Source organism: Aulostomus chinensis, chromosome 3 (assembly GCF_037954235.1).
Source record: "Aulostomus chinensis isolate RoL2024-O1b breed Wild chromosome 3, RoL_Achi_v1.0, whole genome shotgun sequence".
NCBI classification, from domain to species: Eukaryota; Metazoa; Chordata; class Actinopteri; order Syngnathiformes; family Aulostomidae; genus Aulostomus; species Aulostomus chinensis.
In genome coordinates, this window is record NC_141322.1 from 28,507,421 (window position 1) to 28,524,943 (window position 17,523).

The window sequence follows — 17,523 nt, forward strand, 5'->3', positions numbered from 1 at the left end:
AATGATAATAATGCACACTAAAGCTTGGCTTCATAGTAAATGTTTGAATTCTGTGTGTACATGTTCCACTCCCCCATATTTCCCCTCAGGGTTGTTGAGCATTTTCTAATAAATCTATTAAACTTTTAAGACCTCTAGACCGCCGATGTCGTAGGGGCTTATTAAGATGCATGCTCTTCAAAATAAAAGCACAGGATGAGAAATGCGAGCGAGAAAATTGTTTTGTCGTCACTGGTACACTCAAAACGGCTTTGCAACCGACTTTAAACCGCACACTGCTTCTTTAAATAGAAAACGTCCCCTCTCCGTGTTTCTGCGCCCCCGTTACTAGCCCCGCCCCCCCCCCCCCACCCGAGGGTGGAGCGGGTGAGGGGCGGGGCTTCGACGCTCCTCATCGTCTTGCGGCGAGCTCTGCTACGATTCAGGAGAGGAGAAGACGAACCATCCGGCGGCTGCCCTTCATGTGAGTCCTCCCGACTGCTCAGGACTGATCCCGGTGGTCTTTACCGGGCGTGGGTTGACGGGGCGGTGTGTGTGCGCCAGGACCCGGGTCCTGCTCGCGTGTGGGGGGCCTCGGTGGGGAACTGTAAGTGGAAACTTTAGAAAACTTTCCTCCAACTTTTTTTTTTTTTTTTTTGCTGCCGGTTGTTCTCCATCTTCTTTACTTTTGTTTTTTTTTGTGGACTTTTAGAAAAAAAAACAAGATAGATGAGAAGGGGGGGGGGTCAGACGGGGGTGTAGGAGGTTGAAAGCTGGTGTAGGGTGGGGGTGTGAAAGGGTAACTCGTCACTTTAGCTCTCTACCTCTCTCCTCCATGTGATATTCCGTTATAAAGGTTGTGGTGTTATTAAGAGGACGGTAACCAACGGAGACGCTGAACTCCCACGTGAACGCTAGCGGTTGTGTGTGTGTGTGTGTGTGTGTGTGTGTGTGTGTGTGTGTGTGTGTGTGTGTGTGTGTGTGTACGTTTTCAGTTAATCTTGACTCATCTTGAACTCGTCATAGTTTCCTATAGCACCTGGCACTGTGTTTCTCCAGCAGGAAAAAAAAAACAAAAAGAATCCCCAAAAAGCCGAAGTGCTGTCCACGGGGGTAGTCTTGCCTGCTCTGTCGTGTCACCTCTCGCTTTCTCCTCATTATTCACACAGCACTTCAACAGGGTGGCTCTGGAACATGGTTGGCTTGATTGGAGCTCTAATAAAAGTTCCTGTTACGCCCTTATTTCAGTTTATTTTGCTAACTGGAAGCCCACGAAGGGCCTGAGGTGCTGCAGTGTTTCCTCTGAGTGTCTGCTGGAAGTCTTTGACTCCGCCGGTGCCACAAACTTAAATAACTTCAATTATTCTCACCATCAGTTAACCTCAGTTATTAAATCTCATTCACAATTCATAGGTGAGATGTTTTATTATTATTACTATTATTATTAAATCTCTTGTTTATTGTAGTTGTTTTTTTTAATTATTTTTTTCCAGAGCTCAAAGTGTCCGAGTGCTTCTTTCTCAGGTCCCACAGAAACAAAACTCAACTTAATTTGGTCATAAATGACCCTAAAAAAGGCAGTAAATTTTTACATGTGTTCTTGTGGGGACAATTTTTTTTTTTCCCCTGGTGCACTTGTTGTTTTATTGTCATTATTTATAGAACATTACTGCGTCTGCTACTATTCCCGACTGTGTGCGTTGTGTTTAGCCGTCTGCCACTGATGGGGATGTTTTTCTCCTCCTGAATATACAAATGAAACCCAGCTGAGACTGAAACCGTGGCGCAAAACCAGCAGAACGCACTGAGCCGTGGACTTGCTAATCTGTTGCACCCCCCTTGTTTCAGTATTACACCTGTAATATATGCAAATATCGCAAATATCCATGCCGTGTACTTAATGTATGTTTATTGTACTCGGCGGCTCTTCATTGTCCTGGCTTGAGTCGGTTGTCTCTTTTGATGCCCGGCCAGGTGGGATTCTGGGGCCTTTATTTTGACTTCCTTGCATTCCTGCCTCCAGTTTTGTTTCTAGAATTTTCCTCCAGTGTTGTGTACAACCATGTGTGTTACTCCTGTAGTATTTCTAGTGTGTTTGTTCTCCACAGCCGGATTTGTTTATAGTACTGTATCATTATATGTTATAGTATTCCTGTAATTAGGCTCAGTGTCTCAGTAGCCTTCTGTTATTTTCCTGGAGTGTGTATGTATATATATACACATATATATATATATATATATATATATATATATATATATATATATATATATATATATATATATATATAACAAACACTAAACATATACTACAAAGGAGCATATACACATATATATACATGTGTATATATATACACGTATATATACATGTGTATATATATACACATATATATATGTATATATATATGTGTATATATATGTGTGTATATATGTGTATATATATATGTGTGTATATATGTGTATATATATATGTGTGTATATATATATATATATATGTATATATGTGTATATGCTCCTTTGTAGTTTCCTGTGATACTTAGCTTTTGTTAGCTTAGCTTGTCTGCCTTTGTAGCACTTTCTCTTGTGCTCTGTGTGGAGGTAAGAATGTATTGATTTACTGATAAGATCCCAGCCTGCTGTGCTACCGTAGCTCTTTCTTCTCTTCAAACATTTCCATGATATTCTTCAGTCTGTTGGAGTCCACATGTGTACTTACTTGCTGAAGTACAATGCTCCTGTTGTAGTACCTGGTATGTCTTCACTTTTGTATGCCGTTATTTGTCTGCTGCTGTGATATTGTCCCCCGACCATGGGTGTGTGTGTGGGCGGGGGGGGGGGGGGTTGTGTTTGTTTATATGTGGGTCAGGAACATTACACTCCAACATTACCTGTTTTCACCAAAGGTGGGCGTAGCACGAGCGGCCAGGGGAGCTGCTGTGGTTGGCGGTTTGTGGTGGAGCCGTTCTACATTGCGAAAACAGGACTTTTTGATGTTGACGCGTGCAGAGGCCTGAGGCGGATCCTCGCGGAACTTTGTGTTGATCCAGCTTTCAGTTCACGGATCAGTCACTGCACAGCGAGTGATATCATCAATAAAATGATATCAAATCGTAAAAAGGAGGTCATGGCTGAACCCAGATTGATTTATCAATGAATTCAAATTTGAACTTAAAGTCGATTTGATTTAAAGGAAAATCGATTTTTCAACTGCCGCCACCAACGCTCCCCCCCTGTTGGGCTCCTGTAGTTCAGAGTGCGTGCTCCCCGTGTGCGTGACATACAAACAACATGGCGGTGAGTGGCGAAGATTTCATTCCCAACAAAAGACAAAGTATCTTAAGTTATTTGGAACCGGTGCGGGTTTGTGGCGTCGGACACGGAACAAGCAGCCCCTCGCTGCAACGGCTGTTTAAAGGCTGTTGCTAGCAAAGGTAGCAGTGCTACCAATTTACTGCAGCGCCTCAAACGGAGGCGTGCTGCAGAGTGAGAGAGGTGTTGCTCCCGACAAAAAGAACGGGACTGCAGCAGCCCAAGCACCACCACCAGAAGACAACCAAGCGTCTTGGAAACATTTCTAACTGGCTGGCTCTAACTGTATCCCGTGCGATAAGAAAGGGGCCCGGTGGAAAGCGGTCACGGATGCAGTTGCAGTGTGTATTGCAAAAGATACGGTGTCCATATACACCATGGAAAAGCTGGGATTGACTCACCTGCTGAAATTTTTGTGACCCCAGGTACGAGCTACCTGGTTGCCTTGCCTCAGCTGTATGTACACGCCAAAGGATCGCCGCGGAGCTGGAAGGCGTGTCCTTCTACTCCGCAACAACCGATGTGTGGTGCAGCAGAGCCATGCAGCCCTACCTAAGTTGAACGGAGCGTTTCATTCGCGACAGCTGGACTCTGAGAAGCGCCCGCCTCCAAACCGCTTACTTTTCCGATGACACAGAGGCTAAAAGACGATTCTGAGCTCATGGAATCTTGCTGAGGATCCACTCGCCTGTACGATCAACATGATCAAAGTTCTGAAAGACGATGGGAGGCCCAGCCTTCAGTGCAATTCAACAATTTCTTTGTCATCTGCAAACTAATTTTATGGGGGGGGGGGGGTGGTGGATCGATTTAAATCGTGAATCGGATTTGTTGTAAAAAACAAACAAAACCAAAACTTTTTTTTTTTAGGCCATATCAGCCGGCCCTACGTTTTTATAGAACTTGTCCAGCACAGACCATTTTAACTCCGTATCCCCCACCTCTGCATGTCAGTCCGTGCTACGTTCTAATTAGAGGTCTGGTTTGAACCAGGCTGTGTGTGCTGTAAACATGTATGGCGGCTGACCAGTAGAGCCCCAGACAGACTGACACAGGTTGTCAGGTCTGAGTCAAATCTCGGTTTTGCCACAGTTGTAATTATAGAGGCCCGATTCTAAATCGGAGCTGCAGGAACAGATTGTTGCAGGCCTCGCTGCCTCAGCTCACTGGTGTTCCTGCGGCCCAGAGTCGCGCTGCAGCTCCAGCGGTCTTTACAAGCTTTTTAACATGTGGCGCCCTTAAGAGCCTCAATTCATTGAACCTGAAACGAGCACCAAGGAACTGGCCTTGTATACAGAGGAGACATTTAGACCAGGAGGACGATGTTCCACACAATGGCTCTTCTAAATTTTTATGAGCTTGATGTGAAGCTATCGCGAGTCTCTGAACATGCGTTAATACCTTCCGATTGTAATAGAACTGGAAGTGAAGAGCAGGAGTTCAACACAGTTTGCATCCTGTTTATGTTCAGTGCCTCTTGTAAGAAATAACAATGTTCTCTTTCTGTTTGGCCCTCGTGGAAATGTTTGTGTCAGACCCAGTACCTCTCTCCATTCCAGCCTGTTCTCTGCACCGGTGAAGGAGCAAAAACCTCTCACTAGAACTTTCACACAGTTTATTCAGAACACTAAATCGTCCCGCGTCTGTAGGCGCGGTTAATACCTGACCGAGTGGGAGCTAAAAAGCTCCGCTGTAACGCTACCACACAAATCTTCCTCTGTTTTGGATTCACGGGGTTTGTTTTTCTTATCAAAGTCAGCACTCGTGACGTGTCTTTGGGAGTACTGGAGGCACTGTTGCTGGATTGCAGCAGCCGCTGTGCCGTGGTGACGCTGTCTTTGCTCTTCCTGACAGTCCTGGGCCGAGGGTCCGTCTGCCGAGCCTGAGCGCGTGTTCACATCTCCCCTTCACTCTTCTTCACACCATGTAGTTAAGTCAACATTATTAAATGACTCGGTTACTCATCAGTTTTATATGGAGGCACTAAATCCTGCACTGCCTGCCAGCAGGCCAGCTCAGGAAATGGCGAAAGGCGTTACTGCTACGACTACTTCTCTACTTCTGCTTATTATTTTTTTCTTATCGGCTACAAAGTTAAACCTACATAATGATGTGCTGCTGCTTTGTGGTTTAGAGCAACAAACTGACAGAAAGAATTCATGTTTAGTTTATGTGTAATGAAACAAAGATAAAGTCTTGCTGCGCGCGCGCGCACGCACACACACACACACACACACACACCGTCTGTCTCTCGAGGCTCGCCTTGTCAGCAAAATGAGAATAGATGGTACAACTCAAAGGTCAGACCACCTTAAGTGAGCCTGGACCTCTTAGTACTGTGGGGCAAAACCCGCTTCGCTGTGAGTACCGTAGTATTTGATGCTGGAGTTTGAGCTCAGAAACGCTCGCCATCAAAGACACACACACACACACACTTCTCACTTGTTGACGCTGGTGGAAGTCTCGCTCTTGCTGTTTTTTTTTTTTGTTTCTCTTTCTTTAAATCTACGAGCAGACCTGTTGATGCACCTGCACACACCGCAGAGTGTCCAGCAGCTGCACTGCTGCACGCACGTGTGTATGTGTGTGAGTGTGTGTGTGTGTGTGTGTGTGTGTGTCTGCCACCGTGAAGAACAGCTCTAGAACGGAACTGAACAAAATGTAACAAGTTGCAAAATGCACACAAAGCAGGGTGACGGTTCCAGGAATCAGGGCACAGAATGAAAGGAAATGAATACCAACACTGACATTAGAACCCAACATTCAAATAAGATGAAAACCAGCAACATGGGCCACAAGAAAGAAAACGAAGTTGGAGGGATTTCAAAACAGTGTTTGTGTTTGACGTGAGGAAACAGGAAGGATCATTTGATGATCAAATGTTTTGTAAAAGTAGTTTTCAACAAAGCCAACTAAAACCGATCGCCAACATTCGATCCGTTTCCATACAACAGTTTTTGCCTCATCCTCTGTGTGAGATCCGACACCGTTCTTCCTCTTTGGTGGGGTTCGTTCTCTGCGTGTCTCCATCAGCGGAGCAGCTGCTTTCCATTCTAGCACCCACCAGATGTCACAGACAGAGAGAGGAAAGAGCGCTGTCACATGGTTTTGTCAGCACAGGAAACCATGTGACCTTTAACCTTGTCATCCCCAGCCCCCTCCTTAAAACTCCTAAAATAACATACAGACACTGGGACTCTGGGTCATTAACCCCTCTCTGTCCAAAACGTTCCCCCGACCCTGTTCAGACTGACCGAGCAGGGGAACGAGCCGCTGTAATAATCCCTTCTGTAAATCCTCCCTTCAGTGATTCTTGGCTTAAAGTCCCAAGTCTCCACCTGATCAGTGAGTTCTGAGCCCTTTGGTACCAGGACAAAGTTTGCACAGTCAACATGGCACACAGTCCAGCTCTGCCCCGACATGCTAATACAGATGCTAATCCTGGAGCTTAGCCCCGTATCAGAGCCCTGTGCGCACCCCCCCCCCCCCCCCCCACATCCCACCTGGGGAGGAGAAAGTTAGCTTCAATAAGAATGTGTGTGTTTATTAATGTCTCTTTATTCTTTCTTCTTAGTCTTGCCCCTCCTCAGCCCTCACAGGTAGTGTGGTATCATGAATGCTGTCTGTGTTTACAGTGGGATCAAGTCTTTTTCATTCAACAAATACATTTTTGTCTCTGTGCCTCTGGCCCCCTCTCCCTCCGCTCCCTCCCTCTGTCTCCCTCCCTCTCTCTCTGTTACAGGGGTGTATCATTTTGTCCTCATTCACATGTAAGGTTGCGAAATTCAGGGCATATTAGGTGTTGGAAACGTTCCATGGAAATGAAATGGTGGAAATGTTTGGATGATTCATACCAGCTGCATTTTGCCTTGTCAGACATGGACATCCACATCAACATGCTGTCTGGTTACTCACAGATGTGATTCAAACAGTTGTAACGCAAGTCTCAGATAGTGCATTCTTTTAAGAAGAAGAAAGAAAGAGAGCAAAAAAAAGACGGAAAGAAAAGAATTATTTGAACACCCCCCCCCCCCGCGAAAAAAGTTATATTTGCTAGTTAAATTCTTGCCTATTCCCTCGGAACGTTTCCAACTCCTCTGCAAAGAAAAAGTTAAAAATTCCCCAAATTCCTGAATTTAACTTGAGATTGTGTGTAAAAGACACAGGAGGAGAATACAATACAAGATGAGGGCTACAAAAAGTCTGCTCATCTGATAAGTCCCCCAACAACAGTGCTGTAAAACAAGGCCGCTCTTCCTGCTGAATCATTCATTCACGGCCACACATGAATTTTTTTTTTTACTTGTTCACTTAAGTGAACACACATTCTGTTCAAGGTTGTAAATTAGAGCTGTGAGCAGCAGTCCAGCAGAGGACCAGGGATGAGAACCAAAACACTGACGGAAGACGGACGATGCGTATCCTGCTTCCTCGCCAGCAAGCCACATGAGCCCGAGCCACAAACAGCTGAGCAGTTGTGTAGTCACACTGACGCACGCACACAGTCGCAGCTGCAGCAGTTGTTTTGTTTTGTTCTGTTTTTTTAATTTTTCTGAATGTTGGACCAATGGCACTGTCACATATTCAGTAGGAAAGTGTTCATTCTCAGCCATTCATTGGTTTAGTGTGAGTAAATGACACGAGGTTGCTCATTAACTAATGTAAGACTCGTATTCGCTCAGTACTGAGGGAAGTCTTGTGAGAACGGCCGAGACGTCGTTCGGATTGTTTCTCCTTCATCTGCTGACAGTTCAAAGGAAACGACAGCTGAAAATAGTCGATTTTCTACTGTGGTCTAAGCTTTAAACTGATTTTTTTTATCTTGAGCAAGATACTGGACCCATACATGCTCCTGATGAGCAGGTTGGCGCCTTGCATGGCAGCCTCCACCATCAGTGTGTGAATGTGTGTGTGTGTGAACGGGTGAATGAGACGACACTGTAAGGCGCTTTGAGTGCGGCTAAGGTAGAAAAGCGCTCTATAAAACTGAGTCCATTTACCAGACTTCGTTAGCCTCAACCTAAAAAAAATATGTGGCAGACATTTTCTGACTTCTGGAGTCACAAACAGTACATGCGGGGGGGGGGGGGGGTCTTTATGGGAAAATCTGAAAGGCAAACAAACCTCTGAGGGGAAAATATCCTTGTCTAGATCTCTGATTCAGTCTAACCTGAAGCCTAGAATTTAGCCCTTATTGAAACTGTGGGATTGAGAAACAACTAACGATAGCTGTACTAGTACAGACACACGAGAGAGAGAGAGAGAGAGACAGAGAGACTGTGAAGCAGACAGAAGGTGAGGGGGAATTGAAACAGGAGAAGCTGAACAGGATCCAGATCTGATTGGTATTCAGGAGACGTGTTTGTCTACAGCGAGACGTTCCTGCTGGAGGAAGGCCCGGGAGCGGGAGGAAGAGGGTGACACCATTAATCAGCAAAACTTAACCACCACCGCCCCCACCCCCCCCCCCCCACATACACACTCACACACATACACTCTCCCCCCATGTTTGTTTTTGTTCACGATGTCATAGGCGTCACGGGCAGTAGTGATGTCATCATCAACAACATGTCAGTCACCTTATTACTGCTGATGCAGGATTTTATGGTTTCCTCGTTCTTCTGATGTACTGCATGCTGTTGTCACGCTGTGTGTGTCCTCAGGTCAGATGTGTTCCCGTGGTCAGATTTATCTTTCCATTTTCCAGTATTGCAAAGAGTGTTGCCTGTGTCTAAAGAGAAAAAGAAGAAATATTCAGACCTGACTTTACTCTGCAAGCACGTCTTAAGGTAAAATCAATAAAAGCAGGACTTAGCAAGCTTAGTTAAACCTGCGTATGCAAATAGACGCCGCTAGCAGTTTATCAGCTCACTTAGCTGTATGCGAAGGGTAATGTCATCCCCTGGGTGTGTTAACAGAAACTCCACAGAACTTCATCAAGTTATGAAAATGAGCTCTTCATTCTGTCAGAGGTTATGTGAGGTTGTCTTTGCACGTGACGCCGCAGGGAAAGTGAAGAGGAAGCACCAGCTGGCGCCGTCTCCCTGCACCCTCCGTTACTTCAACTCTCAGTGTCTTTTCTGTTCGTTAAAGGGAGAGTTGGCCCTTAATGAGAATGTTGTCATCGTCTGCTCACCGTCATGCTAATGGAAGGTTGGGTGAAGCTGTTTTTTAATTCCACAAAACACTGCTGGAGTTTCCTTGGCGCTGCTCATCTGAGGTAATCCAAGTGTCCTGAAGTCTCGGCATCCTGAATCATTCAGAAAAAGAAGAAGAAAAAAAACCCCAGCTGAAGCCATGTTTTCAGCCTCCCTTTTAATTTAACCCTTCTGCTGCACCTCTGACAAGACAACAGCTGAGCAAACCCTGCTCACATGTTCCAACAATGGGGAGTCACTCACTTGTCAAGCCATGGCTTGTTTTTAGGCTGGCCTGATTCCCCGGGTCCAGTGATTAAGTTTGTTATATAACGAGCTTCATGAAACTGGCTTCAGGACAGCCCAGCGCGTCATCACTTACAGTATAGATCAACGAGTATGGAGGTCAGTTGTGCCAAATGCGGGATGTTTTGTGGGACTTTACAGGCGCGCACGAGTGTAACTGAGTCCTGTGTCTGCTGCTGCAGGATGTGCTTGCTGATGGAGAATTGTTGGGTGTAGGTCCATTAAAGGGGTGAGGAACTGGACCTGCTCTACTTGGAAAGAGTCATGAGAGAACTTGTTGGGATTTGGCGCCGTACAAATAAAATTGTCTTGACTTGACTTTAATGTTATGTGCCTACTGCATTGTAAAATTTTAACCAGAGTTATTTATGATGATGCGAATGTCTTTGTATCTTCCTGTCTTGACCCAGGTTCCTCCACCAATAGGACAGCGGCGTTGCACCGAGGACAGGAAGTCCAGGAAGCTCCCACAGTCAAGTCAGGCTTCATGGAGATGAAACTGAGAGGAGGCGTGTCAGATGGGAGAGAAATGACCAGATGACAACAGATGAAACACTCCAGCTATGCTGACATAGCAGACTGGCTGCTTGATTGACAGCTCAAGACCCCCGCCCCCTGCTGCCTCATCCCATGTCCAGCCATGTTGCCAAAAAAGAAGCTGTGTGTTCTGGTGGTGATCGCTGCCATCCTCTTCCTCATGCTTGCCAGTCAGAGCATCCAGGGGAAATACTTCCCCTCTCTGTCGTTGGCCACACCCCTGAGAGAGGAGGGCGGAGGGGACACAGGTAACTTGGGTGATGACGTCATTCCTGGGTTTTAGAAGTACGGCAAGAAAACTGCAATAAATAAACCTAGTTTTTTTTACATTGAAGTTTTTCACGATTTACCTGACTTTTTGATTGAAGTGGCAGAAGTAAAAATACCAGTTGCACTAGTTTAGAGCTACAAAGAGGATCAATGAATCAGTTACTGGGAGAAAATCAATCTGCAACTATTTCAACAGATTATGTACTTCTCTGACTGGTGGAGCGCGCTGTCTCCATGGAACGTTTACTGGTCTTGTGGTGCTGTGTTTTCTGACGTCAGTGTGAAGTAGCAACAACAAAACGGTCATTTATCCATGGGATTTTTTTTTTTTTTAAACTCGTTGGGTTGGAAATATCCCAGGGTGATAGGGTGAGTAGTTCTAGAACTCATGAGATTCTGTTTTCTTTTCGAGCCGAACTAAATTTATTATGGTTACTCTTCATCTGCTCGCTTGAATTTGCCAAAATGTAAGCGGAGGACTCGAATGGGAAATGTACCTCTGGAATCAGAGCCGTCCTGAAGGGACGCCGTCACCGTTGAACCTGATATACGAGCAAAGTACTGCACTGGTGCAGTAGTTGGCAAACAATGCTTCTGACACTAATACCCAGAATATTTTCCTCTTAGGCGGTGTGGAGGGTTTTTTTGGCAGCAGGAGAGAATAAGCCGACCCTCCCATGGTGCATTTCTCTCTAACTCCCTGTCTGTTTATTTGTAGTGGTTGAACCCACAGTGCTCCTTGCTGCCCCCTCCAGCTCCCTTGCTCTCCCCATCGCCAATAAGTCTGAGGCGAGTGAGAGGCCCGTGAAGAACTCCAAAGGTGACTCAAGGTATCATGAAGGAGGTCCTGGACTCTGCATCCCATGATGCCCTGTTCTGTAATCATCTGACCCATCTGTGTGGTCCTCCTTCAGGCCCTGTGGATGTTCTGAGTCCTGTATATCAGATCTGAAGGGGTCAGACTGGTTCAGCAGTCGCTATGTCCCCCAACAGCAGCCTGTCCTCCAAGACACCAACAACAACTTTGACCCGAATGACCTCAAATGGTGGCTGGTAAGAAAACGAATGGTACATTTTCGAATTGGGCAGTGTCGTTCCCAGCGTTAGCGCGGATTAAAATTACCACTGCTGCCGTGCAGGATTGACACTGCCAATATCAATAATACATAGATAAATTAGTTAATTCATCATCAACCGAGCAACACTGGGTCATCAAAAATGTGTCATCCGGTCGATTTTTCATATAAACCTGTTTGTGATTCAGGCAGCTTTGATCCTCCATAAGGACTATGGTCTGGTGCACTTCAGCAAGTCAAACATTTACCCTCAAAACGGAAAACTTTAAAGGTGTTTCTTGATCTTGAACGGATTTCTGCACTAGCCTGGAGTTGTTCTGGTGGTCGCAGGTGTAGCAGCAAGTGTGAGTTCTTAGAGAGGAAAGATTTGCAGGCTGCATGCTGGAAGTTACCCAGTAACAGAGAAAAGCTTCCCTGCTGATGTTTAATGTGTTGACATCAAGAATTGATTTCTTATCTAAATCATGGAACAAAGATTTTCTATTGAAAGACCAACTATGTATGCATTTCTGCACTGTATGTTTCAGGAGATAATCCAGACTGGAGTCTTAGATTTGAGGCTCTGGAAGCTGTCTACAGCCTGGATGAGGAGACAAATGTCTGAGTCTTTTCCCTGCATTTATAGATTAAGTCCTGCTGCCAAAGCCATTAGTAGATTAAAGCGGGGGGGGGGGGGGGGTGGTGCTAACATCGTCAACCTGCCTCTGCATTCTCTTCTGTGCTAAAATATGCTGTACTTACACTGTAACTCTAAATACATCAACAAACAGACAGAGTGACCATTAAGCATCGTTTCAGTACCACTGGATGTCGTTGATCTTCATATTTGATCGACCTAAACAGAAAACCAACCTTGAAGAAATTCGCTGTAATATGTAAAGTGATTTTCTCCACTCTTCCACAGGGTCTGCAGCGGTCTGGTAATGACCAGACTCTAGAGGGAGTGATGTCAGAGATGTTTAAGGTCATTTCTCCGCCGTCCACCGATTTCAAGCCCGTACCCTCCCGTTGCCGTGGTTGCGCAGTGGTTGGAAACTCTGGCAACCTGCTTCAGTCTGGACATGGAAAACTGATTGACTCCCACGCTTCAGTGATCAGGTACACACACACACACACGCACACACACACACACACATTCATTACTTAAGTCACTTTTAGGCTCTATCCATCCATCCATCCATCCATCCATTTTCTACCTCTTATCCTGTTAAGGATTGCGGGGGGGTGGAGCCTATCCCAGCAGCCTTCAGGTGAGAGACAGGGTTCACCCTGGACGGGTCACCAGTCCATCAGGGCCAACACATAGAGACAGACAACCATTGGCTCTCCCAGCCACGCCTACGGTCAATTTAGAGTCTGGATTAACCTGGTCCCCTCTTGATGTCTTTGGACTGTGAGAGGAAGCTGGAGTACCAGAGAGAACCCAGCAGGAACAGGGAGAACATGCAGACTCACACAGGAAGACCCCGTGCTGCAGCCGGGGCTCAAACCCAGAACCTTCTTGCTGTGAGGCCACAGTGCTGACCACTGCTCCACTGTGCCGCCCCACTTTTAGGGTACTTACCAAAATCAGAGACCTTAGCCACTGAAAATCTGCATTCTACCGGCATACACAGCTTTTGTCCTCAGTTTTAAACGTGACGTTTATGTCCCACCTACACACGTTTCACCCTCTTCTCCCACCTCCGCCTCAGGATGAACAAGGCCGTGACCAGAGGGTTCATGAAAGATGTGGGGAATCGGACCACGCACCACTTCATGTACCCCGAGAGTGCAGTGGACGTTGCACCTGGAGTGAGCCTGGTCCTGCTGCCCTTCAAACTGAGAGACCTGGAGTGGCTCACCAGCGCCTTGTCCACCGGCCACGTCAAAACGTACGAAATATTGCACTGGAATGAGAAACACTGGTATCACCGATCAAATTTAAACTGGTGCCATCCCATTAGTGTGCCACAGCCAGTCCAGCCAGCCAGTATGCACACCTAAATGGAACCACCACATTAAGAACATGTTCGACTAATCATTCGCTTGTGTCTGTGTGTTCAGGACCTACATGAGAGTTAAAGACAGAGTGGAAGCTGATAAAGACAAGGTGGGAGGTCATGTATAACCCTTGTTACCGTTTGGTTTTTCTGCCTTGGTTTATGTTTTGTGTCAGATAATTGCTTTAAAGTGGTTTTATTTTTTAACATACGTCAAGGAAGATTTCATTTTGCGTGTGGCAAGTCTGGTTCTTGTTGACAAAGTTTTTGTTCTGATGAATCCGTCCTGTGTGTGTGTGTGTGTGTGTGTGTGTGTGTGTGTGTGTGTGTGTAGGTTCTGGTGGTGAATCCAATGTTTTTTAAGTATGTCCATGACCGTTGGACTGAGCATCACGGTCGATACCCTTCCACTGGCATGCTGGCCATCATCTTCGCCATGCACATCTGCGACCAGGTAGGAGGGGGTGGAGTCTCAGGATGCTTTTTTTTTTTTTTCCTTCTCCCAGTCAAACTTAAAGTATAATAAATCAGTAGTAATTCAGCTGAGAGGTCAGGGAAAGGCTTATTCATCCTTCTTTTACTTCTGTATTTGATCAATTTTGACAAAGGGTCCCTGAATGCAGCACCAAGAAGAGTTTTCAAACATGAATGATTTGTATGAGATGAACGTACATGAGTAAATCCCCACACGTCACAGTAAAACTGCAGTGGTCCTCCATCATCAGGAGTCAGAGTGCGTTAAAGCTTCACATCCTGTCCGTCTTCAGGTGTCCGTGTTTGGGTACGGCGCCGACGAACAAGGGAACTGGCATCACTACTGGGAGGCAAATCGCTACGCCGGAGCCTTCAAGAAGACCGGCGTCCACAGCGCCGACTTTGAATCGCAGGTCATCCAGCAGCTCGCCAAGGAGGGGAAGATCACCTTGCACCTGTGATATGACCACTGACTTCCAGATGTGCTGACCGGGACCTGACCTTAAGACAGAAGACCAACTGCTAAACGAGGCAACAAACCAGCTACAGCTCATCTGGCTCTGACCGTTGAGAGCCACGTGTGAGCGAGCTCGACCGTACCAAACTCAGACATGCACATCGACCGTCACATCCACCTTCAGTCCACATCCTCGTGTGCCGGATGAGGCCACTTTTGAGCCAAGACATTTCTGGATGCCTGGACTACCTGTGGACAGCCTTAGGAGGAGGTTTTAGAAGCCCTCCTGCTCAACTTGAACAACCACAGACTTTTTTGGGAGACTTGAACTGACTGTCCTGCCGTGTGCGGCTGCGAGGATCGACCACAACAACCTTTGCTCTGAGCGGGAAACAACCACACTTTTTATATATGCCTTTTTTAATCCAGTTTTTACAGACATGATCTAGGGATAACCTCTCTTTTTAATCAAAGCACTTTGCCCTCAAGAAGAAATGGCAGCCATGTTATTGCTTCTGTGTCCAGCCACGTTTTATAATGTAGTTTTTAATATAGTTGTATGTGTATAATCCATCCATTTATTGTGATTGAATCTAAACCGTCCTGATCCGGAGGATGTTGCTGTCCAGAAGTTTTTACTTTTTTTTTGTTTTGTTAGTATGTCGATACTTCCTGTCTTGACCATATATGGAGCTAGCAGAAGGAGCTTTTGTTTGGTTCTCTGCCTGTGTGTTTCCTCGTGTTCTGGGATGAGAGACTGCAGGCTGCCAGACGATGTCGTCCAGACTTTATATTCGTCTTTGATACGCTTTAAAGGTCATGTAACGTTTATTGATAAGTCATGTTTATTCCAAGCCGCGAACGTCTTTCCCACTTAAGTCAAAAAGATGCCGTTCGGCTCGTGAAGCTGAAGACGGACGTGACCTCACCACAAACTTCTGGGAGTGACAGAGAGGAGGAGACCACGCACGCCTTTCAACTGCAAATTTATTGAAAAAAAAACTTGCCAAGTGACTCATCATTAACATCACCAGTGCAGCTGGTGAAAGGAGGAGCGGAAGATGTCGTGCAATGTACAAAAAAAACAAAAAAAAATCATGATTCTGACCAAAAATAACCAACCAAGTGGATGAAGAGAGGCTGAAGAGTCCAGCAGGTGGCGGTGGAGTCGTGTTGGACTTCCTGTTTATGGGAGACGGCGGCCTGTCAAACCTTTACTGTGAATGTTGAAAATGTTGCTGATTGTCAATCACAGTCTGAATGTTTGTGGCTTTGTTTACACTGGGGAGGGTTTCAGGACGTCTTCACTCCGAGAGGGTTGGGGTCCGAATCCGAGCGCTGACGCAGTCGCCAGCGGTCAGTGGAAATGTAGCGTGTACCCCCATAGACACATTTCATAAATTTTATCATTGATTTTATCACTTTTTCACATCGCAGAATTCGCCCTGATGTAGACTTCAGCTCCTGTTGGCGCTGAACTTGTCGTGACTCACTGTGATTCCGGCTAAAAACCTGAATTAAGGTCCGGGGTTACAACAGCCTCAAGATATTTTAATATTTTGCTCTAGATTATAAAATAAGACAGTAAATACAGCAGTTGTGATTTTTTTGTTTGTTTTTTTTTTGAAAAGCGTCTTACGAACTACAGTTGATAACTAAACGGCTAGTCAGGACTAGAGAAATTCTCAGTTTTCTTGCTAATGGCATCACAAAAGTGTGCTTGGTGGTGGACCCTACAGGGGCGGCTTGTCAGCTCGACTTGTGTAGATTTGCAGGTAGCGGGTTCATGATCCAAAGAGGGGGCGTGGCTCAGAGGTAGAGTGACCGTCTAGCAACAGAAGGGTCACCGGGGTCCAAGTATCCTTAAGCAAGGTACTGAGCCCCTAATTGCTCCTGATGGCCCTGCGACAAATTAGCAACCCGTCCAGGGTGAACCCTGCCTCTCGCTCCGGCCCCTGCGACCCGTAACAGATGAGCGGTATAGAAAATGGATGGACGTGCACGATCAAATTCAGACCAGCCTGCCGGGGTGAAATGACTCTGAGTCAGACGCCCGGTAAATACCTCAGTCGGCTTCCAGTACGTGACCACGGCGTGCGATCAGGCCTCCGCTCAAGTCTTTCTACCGGTTCTAAGTGGTCGCACTCAAGCTGTGCGGCATCAAGGCCACTTCTCTCCAACAGCTCCCTAACTCGTCTTTGCCGTGTCAACAATGCCATGAACTGCACGTACGGGGAACACCAATCAGCCCCCCCCCCCCCAAAAAAAAGGTGTTGAAGAAGTTGTGTGTAGAATGAAAGAATTCAAGAACCGACTGTCACACACCTGGCTGGCCGCGGTGTACAGTGTGTAAGATTGTCGGTTTTGAGAGTTATAAACCTGAGCTGCAGCCTTCAGAGACGAACCCGGTTTGGCCTCAACTAACCCAACACGCTGCATCTTCCTGCTCTGGAGGCTGCTGCTCTGTCGCCTTCTCAGCTGCTCTGTAGTTGGCGTGTAAACGTTCATCGGCGAAGATGCTCTTCTCTCAGATGAGATGCAGAATAATCAGAAGTTGTGCTTTAGTACCAAACTTTGAGCTGCTGCTTGTTTTAAGGGTTTTCTTTCACTGCTGCGATTTAAAACCTCGCGGAAATAAAACGGGGACTAACCCGCGTGCCCGAATGTGCCATACGGCTGAGTTTAAGCCATAAACGACGGAGCAGCGGCTCTGCAGGGTCTTAAGCTGGACTAAATATCTGGATATGGGTTTTAGGGATTTACCAAGCTGTGGTAAACGTATTTACTTCACACTTTTATGGTCTGTAGAGCAGAAATCAGAAATCCAGATGTTGTGATTTCAGCTCTCCTGCTGTCTCAACATTCTGAGACGATTTCTATCTGTGAAATAAAATCAACTAACGAGCTGCTGGTAACTCATTTAGAGTGTGATGCGTGTTCATTTACCATCCGTGTAACTCAGCCTACAACTGTGAAGAAAACATGTCAGAATTCACCTT

The 17,523-nt window shown here is 46.2% G+C and overlaps 1 protein-coding gene across 5 annotated transcripts; it reads left to right on the forward strand.

The window, feature by feature from the left end:
- The first annotated feature begins 336 nt into the window (after positions 1 to 336).
- st3gal8 (ST3 beta-galactoside alpha-2,3-sialyltransferase 8) lies at positions 337 to 16,780 on the forward strand. Of its 5 annotated transcripts, none has more exons than XM_086200137.1 (10): positions 376 to 463; positions 8,949 to 9,074; positions 10,139 to 10,513; positions 11,254 to 11,365; positions 11,450 to 11,588; positions 12,516 to 12,709; positions 13,306 to 13,485; positions 13,658 to 13,703; positions 13,928 to 14,047; positions 14,361 to 16,780. In XM_086200137.1, exons 3-10 carry the CDS (start codon positions 10,369 to 10,371, stop codon positions 14,526 to 14,528), a joined length of 1,104 nt encoding a protein of 367 aa, XP_086056263.1. In that variant the 5' UTR covers positions 376 to 463; positions 8,949 to 9,074; positions 10,139 to 10,368; the 3' UTR covers positions 14,529 to 16,780. The 5 variants fall into 5 exon arrangements, with proteins under 5 accessions (XP_086056261.1, XP_086056263.1, XP_086056262.1 ...); XM_086200136.1 differs by having other exon boundaries at positions 421 to 586; positions 8,993 to 9,074; XM_086200135.1 differs by lacking the exon at positions 8,949 to 9,074 and having other exon boundaries at positions 337 to 463.
- The last annotated feature ends 743 nt before the right edge of the window (positions 16,781 to 17,523 follow it).